This window comes from Octodon degus, unplaced genomic scaffold (assembly GCF_000260255.1).
Source record: "Octodon degus isolate 3935 unplaced genomic scaffold, OctDeg1.0 scaffold00071, whole genome shotgun sequence".
Taxonomy (NCBI): Eukaryota; Metazoa; Chordata; class Mammalia; order Rodentia; family Octodontidae; genus Octodon; species Octodon degus.
This window is the reverse complement of record NW_004524647.1, coordinates 3,538,298-3,549,312: the sequence shown is the minus strand read 5'-3', so window position 1 is coordinate 3,549,312 and position 11,015 is coordinate 3,538,298. Positions and strand designations below refer to the sequence as shown.

The following is an 11,015-nucleotide window of genomic DNA, read 5'->3' as shown; positions in this document are numbered from 1 at the left end:
TATATATATATATGCTTGGTCTCAGGGTGATAACTTAAAGACTAAACTGCAAGTTCCTGTTCAGGAAGACACAGTTGGCATGTAAGCACAATGAGCTGGCAGCACTGTAAAGTTGTTACCAAAACCAAGGAGGTATATAGAAGCTGCATGCTAAATAGAGGGAAAGTAGACAATGGGGGTTGAGAGACATCCCCATATTCTTTTATGGACAGAATGTCTGTCCCACACCAGGTTCCAATGTTGCAGTCCTAACCCCCACATTACAGTATCAAGAGTTAGGGCTTTAATAAGCAAATAGATGATAAGGGTGGTCTTGTGGGATTGGTGCTCTTAGAAGACACAACCTTGTTCTTTTTGCTCATCACGAGGATAAGAAGATGGTTGTCTGTAAACCATTGGATGTAGTCCATCAGACACGTTTATCTTGAACTTTCTAGTCTCCATAACTGAGAAATAATTACAGCAGCCTGAACTGAGACAGTTTCTTTCAGTGGAAGTTACAAAATTTTTAAAAATAAATTTCCCTTCCTATCAGTCAAAGCTAAATGCAAATATTTGCCAGTGGTATTCACTGTCTTGATTGTGAATTCATGGACTTATTGTGGACCAAATTTTATTTATACATGTGTAGTTTCTCACATTTAAGTGCACATGAATACTTATAAAGATGTACAATGGCACATTAAAGAAGTCTCTTACAGAAACTGGTATTTGGGACAGATTTATCTCACCACCTTCCTACCACTTTTACACCCAGCTCCCAAGGTCAACCTATCCTTTATGGAAAGGAGCAATTACAATAATTCTTAACTATTTGAAGTCTGATTTATAACCAGTAAAACTAAAATATAAGACCTTATGTATTTTAAAAAGCTTATCGAGACTTGTGTTTTAATCTTGAAATCCCTTCCAGGAGTTAAATATTAGTGTTCCTTGAGATAATAAATTTACCAGTGTTGTGATTTACATCAAAATCATTACAGCTGATGTCTCAATGGCTCAGCATGTATTTAGCATGTAATCTCTTAACAACAAAATCCCAATGGCAAACAAAACCTCTTTGATTTCCTCTTTTAAGGAAAGAGTGAATAGTACGTGATCTCCAAACTTAAAATTGTCTAGTACGTATCAGAGTCATCTGAATTATGTGGGATCTTATAGGGCATGACAAAGACTTTAGATTTTTAGATACTGGGAATTGTATCCAGGGCTTTGGATGTATTAGGGAAGAGTGCTACCACTGAGCTACATCCTAAGCTCTTGTATTTCCTTTTCATTTTTTGAACTAAGACTGGTCTTGAGCCTGCAGTCCCCTTGCTCAGCCTAGAATATGCCACCATGTCTAGACAAAGTCATAAAGGACTGACAGGATTTTTCAAGCGAGAACTGGTATTGTCTGGCTTATTAAAATAAGAATCACTCTTGTTATTGTGTGCAAAAAAGTCTGTATGAAGGATACATGGAGGAAGGAAGGGTATCAAAGAGTGTATCAAAAGAAATAGACATGTATTTACTAAGAGACACAAAAATTTTCACAGCAACTTTATTCATAAAGACCATAAACTGGAAACAATCCAAATTTACATCAACACTAGAATGAATAAATTGTAGAACAATCATATAATGGTCTACTACACACAGGTAAAACATGAACTGTTGTTACATATAACATAGATTACTCTTGTAGACAATGTTGAACAAAACCTGCATATAATTATCCCATATAATTTTAAAATGGGTCATTGATGACAATAAAGGTCAGAGTAATAGCTGTATGTGTATGGGAGAGGTATTAACTACCTCCTGGGGTAACAAATATTTTCTACCTTTATCTAGGTGGTGCATTCAAGAGTAAATAAAACAATCCAGAGGTATACACATACTTGCACTTGTAAACATTTAAGTTTTATCTGAAAAGAGCAAAAAAAAAAAAAAAAGAAAAAAGAAAAAAAAAACCTGAAAAATTATATAGAGATAGGATATACTAACAAATGTTTTTCTTCCAAATATTTCTGGTTTTCCTCTGTAACACATGGGATGAAGTATGCCCCTTCACCTTTGGCATGGCCAAATGTTATAAGGGCCTACAAGTTATTTGTCCACCTTTCTTTTTTAGTTCCCAAGCAGACAGCCAAACCTTGATGCACCTGCTTTATCAGCCTGAGTCCTGGAATGAGGACAATTTAGAGCAGGGCCCAGCAATCTTTTTTCTATAAAGGGCCATAAGGTATATATCTTAGGCATATTAAAACTACTTAGCTCTGCCACTGTAGACAAAAAGCAGCCATAAACACATGGATGGACAAGATTGTGCAATAAACTTTATTTAGAAACACATGACATTTTATCTGGGGGCTGCAGTCTGTCAGCTCCTCACCTAGAGCAGTTCCTAGCCAAGCTACAATAGATACATCATCTGACACACTAAGTGTGTGTCACTTTTGCAGTTATCTCATGGCGTCTTAGCCCATCTTGATACAAAAATTGGTTCCCTGTTTTAAAAAGACCAAAGAACTAAAATACTTAACACACTGGCTTAATGATTAGGTAGTAAGAATTTAGGAAAACTGCTACTGGAGGATGGAAGAAATAACTTACACAGGGGCAATTTCTATCATACAGAGGTGAAACCGTCCCTTGAGATAAGACAGGAAAGCAGATTATCTATTCTTTACTATAGAAAATATAGAAAAATAAATTATTTTGTCATCATTGATTGTATTTGGCAAAAATGTACAGAAGAGATGAACTGAGAAATGAATTGGTTAGTTTGCAGGTAGAAATGAAGAGAATAAAGAATTCATAAACTCAAGTATTTACTGGGTAGTATGAGGCAACATATCAATTGCAAGATAAAAATTAGAAATCCTTTAACCCAAAGGCTGATTAAAACCTAGTTCTGCGGCAAAGATGACTATCACATCCACCATTTAAAAGTCCAATCATGAATGCAACCAATTCTTGCGTCAAATCTGACAAAAGTAACTTAAGGAAAGAGAGTAATGGTATGGCACTCTTATTTAAATCCCAAAGGCCCCCATTAACCAGACATTAAGTTCAGAGATGCATGGGAACAAGCAAAGAAATATAGCAAATCTAAAAGTACAGATTAATTAGGTATCATATTGGGTATCTCCCTTGGAGAGATGAGGACATTCCGCAAGTAGGAAAGTGAAATAAATAATCTACTAACTAAAAGGCCTGAGTCATCCTTCTGTCATTCTATTAAATTTACTTACTTTTAAATTCCAGAAGAGCCAGAAATCAGCTGTAAAGCAAAGTAACAAGTAAACATGCCATTTTCTCCTAGGGTTGATGCCTACAAAAGGAAAAATGGGTATTAACTTGTATGTGCCATTATCTTTCTCCAGTACCAAATGTAACTTTTTGATTACTGAAATATTATTTTTTTATTTTTATTTTTTTTGTGGCACCAGGGATTGAACTCACGACCTTGTGTTTGCCAGGCAGGCACTTATTCTACTGAGCTATCTCCCCGGCCCCTGAAGTATTACCTTAGTTCAACTTAAATAGCTGTCCAATCTCCTTCTCTCCATATATAGGTTCCTTTGGAAATTAAAAATCAAGACTTTATGTCATGAATGTACTTAATATTACAAAGTAGATTTATGTGAGTGCATCTGAATTTGAGTCCTACTTATGTTTACTAGGGAAGGTAGCGATCTCGTTTGTTTCCTCAACAACATTCACAATATTCCAGCCACATGGTAAGCACTGCACTAAAATCTGGAAATACAAAAACAAGGTTGCTAGTCCTAAAGAACTTAGTTTCACCTTTTAATTTATAATATGTAGTTAAAAACTACCCAGTGAACAGGCATGATGACTAGAAAGGTCAAATGAAACTGTAATTAGCTTCAAAGATCATAAAATACTACACAAATACTTATTTATCCAAACATTTACTCAAATGCCAGGCATTGTGCTAAGCATTAGAGATGTAAGTGAGCAAGTCTTATTATGGTCCTGCCCTTAAATAAATCTTACTCTAGCAGTGATCAATAAGCAGCAATAACAAGTGCTAAGCATACAGCTAAGAAAGCAGAGGAGTACAGGAAGTGCACAGTTGGGCCACCTGGTCCAAAGGGCATCAATGAAGTCTTTCTAGACAAAGTAGCATATAAACTGAGACCTGCAAGATGAACAGAAATGTGTATTTCATTCTAAGAACAATGATGAAAGCAGTGGAGTGACATGTCTAGACTGACTCAGTTTTTGTTTAGGCAAAGGAAACTAGATAGTTTCCTATCTAGATAGTGCCAGCTATGAAAGAAAGAAGACAAGCAGGTTTGGGGGAAAGATCAATGGCATGTTGTGGTGCCTGAGAAACAGCTTCAATGGGCTTATGTTAGCAAATAGGTATGACTTAGGAAAAAAATCTAGAAAAGGGGTATGAATTTGGGATCTGAATATAGGTGGTAACTGAAGCAGCAGGAGATGAGAATCTTCCAAAGATATAATTCAAGACACGTAATGGCAATGAAAATTAGACAGACTTGAAAAAATTAATAAAGTAAAATCTTAAAAACAGATACTTAAGGGAAAAGGGACCTGCAGAGAATGAGAATGAATGCTTGGAGATTTTTCTCCTCAAAGCTAAAATAATTGAGTATGTCAGTAATTTTGACAAGCAGGGGTGAGTTTGGTGGAACAGTTTGGCAATATGGAGGCCAGGTAAAGCAAATCTTCCAGAACAATTAGTGGGAAAATAACTGTTAAAGACATCAAGTTTTTTTAAAAATGGTACTTATTTTAACTATATTCACCAATACAACAGGATCAATAACTATGTACTTAAAAAAAAAAAAACTGTCATGCATTTACAAAATTACTTTATACAGAAAACAGTAAAATACACTTTGTTTTTCTACAAACAAGACTAGTTATAGCAAATTCCTCAATGCCCAGGATCAAGTTTTAAACCCTTGGGTTATATCCCCACCCACCCACAACACACAACTAGATGATATAAACTAATTTTAACATCATCTTAAGCAAAACATACTAGAACATCACAAAAATGTACAAGATTTCAATATTTGAGGAAAGGAGACTAGAAAGCACAGCTTCCAGGTCTTCCAATAAAGCACTTGCTATAAAAGACAATACTTGAAACTACCAGGAAATTACCAGTAGATTACTTTGTCAGTTTTTCACTACATTGTTTTTTTCAGATATTTAAGCTTACTCTTTGTTGACCAAACCATATTCTGCCCACACATTTTTCTACCCTAATTATAACAAATCCCTTTAATCTTGATCTTAGCCAAAAGGCCAAAAAGTGTTAGAATGCCTTAATCTGATTGAATATTGAACTAACTTATAAATGCTATTATGAGCTCCTTTACTGATCTTACCAGCCGACCTTGGAATGCTGGGATTAATCTTTCCCACCAAGGAATCCCTCAGTTTGTCGAACTTGTGTTCTAATTTTTTTACCGGTAATTTGACCTGTCCCTTGAAATAAGATAATGTACATTAAGAGGAGGGTCTACTGGCAGTCTGGGAAAGAGAATTTTTCATTATGCCAGGCTGTCCTGTGCACAGCATAGGGGATGGAATGTTTAAATACCAGCAGAATCCTTTCCTCACAGTAAATAATAACCAGAAAAATATTTCCCAGCATCCACTGCAAGGGTTACTACCTCTGGTTGAGAACCATGATACAACTTTGATTCTTAAGTTCTCTTTTTTTTTTTTTTTTTCTTTTTTTGGCGGTACCGGGTATCGAATTCAGGCCCTTGCGCTTGCCAGGGAAGCTCTTATTCTACTGAGCCATCTCCCCGGCCCCGATTCTTAAGTTCTTACAACTTCTATTTAGAATGATAGGAACCATGTCCTTCTAAATTGAGTTGTATCCTGGTTCTTCAAGTTTATCATATTAGTGACTGTGGAATAATGTGCTACAATAGTTAAGACAGAACTCAGTAGCACAACAATTTTCAAATTGTACTTGAGTATCCATGAGTTACAAGTATTACAAATACTGTTTTTTCTTATTTTTAAATCAGTTTCACATACTGAACTTTGCACAGCTAACATACATTGAAAATTAATTACTGTAATGGCACAAATCCAGTGTCTTACTAGAAATACAGAATTAACACAATCTGTAAATAACACTGCTTGAGATTTTAAAATTTTTTACTTGTGTACTGTCTTAACTATTGAATGTGTGCAGCAGTTTAAATTTAGAATAAGTCCATTTCCAGCAGCTAACAAAAATCAGATACTCTATCATTTTAAAATAAAGTGTTCCCTTTACCAAAAATTTCTTTATAAGGCCATGCAGAAAAAGACATGCTTAAATATCTCAAACCTCTTGAACCTGAAGTGCAAAAATCTTTTTCGTCACCCTTTTGGTAATGAAACTTCTGTCCAAAGCAGAAAAAAGAATTACTAACTGGCAACAGTTAAGATTCTATACTTACCATAGTCCTTTAAGAGGCAAGCTGATAAAACAGCCCCAAGTTATGAAAAATTCACAGGAAATTCCAATAGTAACAATTTAGGAAACTCCAAATTATGAAAAGTGTCCTAACTCAGCAATTTAAAAATGATCTTTGCTCATCTGATTAAAATTTTGTTTAATTCCTATTAATATCATTCAGGTGGGTGGGGAGAAGGTAAAAGGAGAAAAATCTGTCAAAATTTACTTTGGACTGAGAAATGCTGTAAAAAAATAGCCTCAAACATTTTGTTAGACAAAATACCTCCACTGTATGTTTGTATGCTTTTCCTTTTCAGAAACAAAAACTTTCTATGAGTTTTTGTGAACTGAATTAAACACATTTAAAAAGTTGACAATTTTAGACTATGTATCAGAATTTTAACACTAAAGAGCTAAAATTTTTGGCATATATCTTCAGAACACCTTAAAAACAGACTTCTAATTCAACTCACTATCAATACTAAACATCATTAAAATCAATTCTATCATAAAAAGAAAAAGACAATGACTATGCCATTAAGCTAAGTTTCTGAAGAAGTGGGATTCTCATGTGTCAGTCATGCTGCCATAAGAGATGAAAAAAAGGCAACTGTTGGAAGGATTTGAATTCTGATCCATTTCAGTGTCTTGTAACAAATGTGGTGTTCTATAGGAATCCAAATTAGTAAACTTGAAAAAAATTTTATCTTTTAGAATTGAATTCATGTTCCAGTGCTGACGTAAAAAGACTTATGGAGTAGATTCAATTCTTTCTCTCATAAGATCATCCCAACGGGGATCCATTTCAGTTGTGGCAACCCGGAAAAGGGCTTGAAGATGCTCATCTGTCAATGGCTGGCTCAATGTGTGTTGGTTTCGTGTCAAATATGCAAAAGCCTTGTCACAGATTTGGTTACTATCAAACAAGGATGCCACTTTATAGGCAACCCCTTTAATAATTGGGTAAGATTCAGAAGGCAGTCCAGCATAGAATTGCCCCAAGTCTTTGACTCTGTATTCATTCCAAAGGGTAGTGTTTCCCTGAAGTTTTGTTAGTTCCACCCTTACTGAAATAGGTGCATATTCAGGTTTAAAGTTAAACGGATTTGCAAAAAGTTCTAAGTCTTTTTTAATGAATCTGAGGTCTTTAAAATGTCTCTCAAAATCTTTTTGTAGACGACAGATCACCATTTGATACCTGTCAGGCTCAAATATTTTTTGATCTTCCTTAAATTGCTGCTTTAGTTCATCAACAACTTCGCTGAAGGCAGGAAAGTCTATTAAATCTTGTTCTTCAATTTGTCTCTGAAACAAATTCAGTTTACCTTCAAAAGTACAAATATGGTCAAAAGCAGTAGCAGCAAAGACTCCACTAAATTGCAGCTCTTCACTGAGTTCCCGAAGGTGGTTCATAATATCCACCAAGAAGCCAAAGTCACAAAGCCATTGCTTGTCTGTGAAATGGACAGTTGTTGCCCCTACTGAAACCAAAAATGCTTCTATTTCTTTTCTTAGTGAAAATATCAGTTTTAAAGTTTTCCCTCTTCTAAGCCAATTGTTCAGACATCGTCCATTGATCCTTTCACCATGCTCTGATTCAGATTCAGTTAGTAAAGGCTGAAATTCCGGTCGCCTAACGCCTCTAGTCTTAATCATGACTATCCATTCAGATATGGTATTTATGATTTGATTAACATCTACATCATAAGAGCTCAACAGTTCCAAGTGAAGAAACCCTGAATAGTGTATAACATTCCAACAGTTGGGGCTTACAGCCTTTTCTCTCATGTACGAGACAAGTCCTGAGTTCTCACCAATCATTCTCAAAGTGTGAGTGGTGGTCAGTCCAACCATTCGCTGCAAGCTAAGCCCTGCTGTTTGCAGGGCCTCTAGAATTGCGGACATGAGCGCACCAACACTGAAGTGATGAGTCAGGTTGACTATGGTCAGAAGGTCTTCTTGCACCTCCAAATCAGAGTCCACACCACGGATAAAGACGAGGAGATAGTTCTCATAGGCCACAAAGGCCTGGTCGTCCAAAGCAAGTGAATAGGCCCTAAAGTTCCTGGCTCGATTAAAAAGCTGACTGCGTAGATTATTGTCAATGCTCAAAATCCTCTGCCTCGTGATCTCCGGAGATAAATCAATGCCTTCCAGGACGCCTATGTGATCAGGCAGTACCTCTCTCAGAAACACCTCCATGCACTGGTACACAAAGTCCCCCTCACCCCAGCCACGGCCCTTCAAAGCCAACAGGCGGCAGAGCCCGAGGCCCGCACGCGCAGCTTTCTCCTCAGGGGTAAGCACAGCGGCAATCGACAAATCGCCGTGCTGGAGACGCTCCACCAGGGCCGCGCGCTCCTCCTCCGTCACATACCGCTCGTAGAATTCGTGTTCGGCCTCATAGTGGCGCCTGACATCGCGTTCGCGGGTAGAAGCGACGAGACGGTGACATACCAGGCATAGAGCACCGTTGCCCTCCGGAGGTTCCACCACCAAGTAACGTGGGGTCCACTCAGGCCGGAAAACAAGAGCTTCATCGACTTCCATTTTGCTCCTTTTGGGCGTCATCCACATTCTGCGGGAAACCACAAGAGCACTGCAAACCTCAGAGAGGCCACAAGGAGAGGGGAGGAGCCGGCCTGGAGAAAAGCACCTCCTAGGCTCTGCGACAGATCACCTCAGCAGGAAAACACCAGCCCTGCGCTATGACAACTCCCTTTCTATTGGCTAGAGGTTTCGTATTCTTCGGCAGCTCCCTAGGAAAAAACCAATAGGAAAAGCGGACAGTGATCTCTACCGCGCACGCTCACGTCCTCCTAGCTGGTGGGCTGCAGAAGCTTTAGGGCGGGACGAAGAGATCCGGAAACTTACAGCAGTTTAGAAAATTGACTGGCATATAAATTGCCCAATCAATAGCTCCTGCTGGAGGGTGGTGCAGAATGTCGTAAACTGTGGTGGAAGGAAGAACGTAGTACGAGGCACTGAAGTGATTGGCTACAGGCACTTCCGGTGAGCAACTAGCCTTCGCCTGTGCGCCTCTGGCGCTAAAATGTCGCTTATGGCGGGGGTTATTCGGCGGCTGGACGAGACAGTGGTGAACCGCATCGCCGCGGGAGAAGTTATCCAGCGGCCTGCTAATGCCATCAAAGAGATGCTTGAAAACTGGTACGGAGGGTGTTGGCCAAGTTCCTTTAAAGGCTACGACGTAACGGGCCGCTCCTCCGAAAGGCGCCGTCACACCTCCAGGCCTGGGCAGAAGCGCGTACGGCGCATGCGCCGAGGCTGGGGGGCCCCTGGGCTAGCGCTGGTCCTTCCTTCTCCCTTCCCTGGAAGCGCGAGTTTTTGAGCGCTATCGCGAGACCTTTGTAGTGTTTGGGGAATGTCAGAAGTGGAGGGGTATATGAGATATTATTTCAGTAGTGCCGTTAGGTAAAGAAGCTGCTTACAATTATATGTGCAGAGGGTACGGAATTAAAGATGTTAAGTATAAAAGCTTAGAGTGGGAAAAATATTTATGTAGAAGATACCAAGTTGTTAAGACTTACCTTTCCAAAGCTAATCCATAGAAATCCAGGGACACAATTCCATTTTGAGTTTCGTTCAAAATCGTTGCGGGTCGGGTGTGGTGGCTCACGTCTGTAATCCCAGCACTCACGAGGCAGAGGCACGAGTTCCAGACCATCCTGGGCCACAAAGTGAGCTCCTAGCCAGCCTGAGCTGCCAAGCGAGACTGTCTGAAAAAAACAATAAATAAATAAATAATCCGTTGGAGTTCTAGGACAGAATAATAAACTGGATTTAACTTCCAATATCCCTTGGATATTAGTGACCCCTCTAGAGATCCACCTTTATTGGCGGGAGGCACGTTGAAAATAGCAGACTTTACATCTTACAGATGTCACAGGCACGGCGGGGGTGGGGGGGGGAGGGGGGGATGTTGAAAATGGGGGAGAAAGTGAATGTAAGGCTGTAAACCTTTGAAAAGAACCCTGTAATGAGCCAGAGCATTCTTAACTCAGATTCTTTGTATTAAACTCAGTTGCTGTTAATACCGTCCGTACATTATTAGAGAAAAAAAAAAATCCTCCAGTGAAGAATAGATTTGTAGTGAGATTCATTGTGAACAATAAACCATTCAGGGTAGTGAGACTAAAAGAACAGCCAAAAATGAAGAAAATTAGAAGGTAGACAAAAGAGGGAATCTCTGGATATTTTTTCCTTATGGTTTCTCACAGTAATATCAGTAGTAAGCAAGATTTTTTTTCTAGTGTTAGAATGACCTGACATAATAACTCTGGTCAATTATTGTACTCTCTCTGCACATTGTACAACAAAGTTAAATAGTTCAGTGGCTTATAATTTGGCAAGAGATTTTTGTGTGGAATCCAGTTAATCCCTTTTGAATATGTGGCTAATACATCTTCAAGATGGCTAATACATCTTTAGTGCTGGGGCTCCTCAGAAAGGTCTTAATATTTATTGAGTTGTCTTATTTTTGAAAAAATAATTTCATTATTCTTTTTTTTTTCAGATATTTATTTTTTTTTATTTTTATTTTTTT

General features: G+C 38.4%; 2 protein-coding genes across 4 annotated transcripts in view; one reads left to right on the top strand and one right to left on the bottom strand.

Annotated features, from left to right (window-relative positions):
* Positions 1-5,749: 5,749 nt before the first annotated feature.
* On the bottom strand, positions 5,750-9,249 carry Epm2aip1 (EPM2A interacting protein 1). Its single transcript, XM_004635254.2, has one exon. It carries the CDS (start codon positions 9,026-9,028, stop codon positions 7,202-7,204), a length of 1,827 nt encoding a protein of 608 aa, XP_004635311.1. The 5' UTR covers positions 9,029-9,249; the 3' UTR covers positions 5,750-7,201.
* A 61-nt stretch (positions 9,250-9,310) lies between these two features.
* The window catches only part of Mlh1 (mutL homolog 1), an 81,307-nt gene continuing 79,602 nt past the window's right edge, over positions 9,311-11,015 (top strand). For all 3 annotated transcript variants that reach the window (XM_023719779.1, XM_023719780.1, XM_004635249.2), the window contains exon 1: positions 9,311-9,619. In XM_023719779.1, coding sequence (XP_023575547.1) covers positions 9,504-9,619 — 116 coding nt within the window. In that variant the 5' untranslated portion in view covers positions 9,311-9,503. The remainder of the gene's footprint in view (positions 9,620-11,015) is intronic.

Excerpts from the sequence above, each read along its gene's own strand:
- Epm2aip1 (XM_004635254.2), bottom strand. The coding sequence starts at position 9,028 with ATGTGGATGACGCCCAAAAGGAGCAAAATGGAAGTCGATGAAGCTCTT.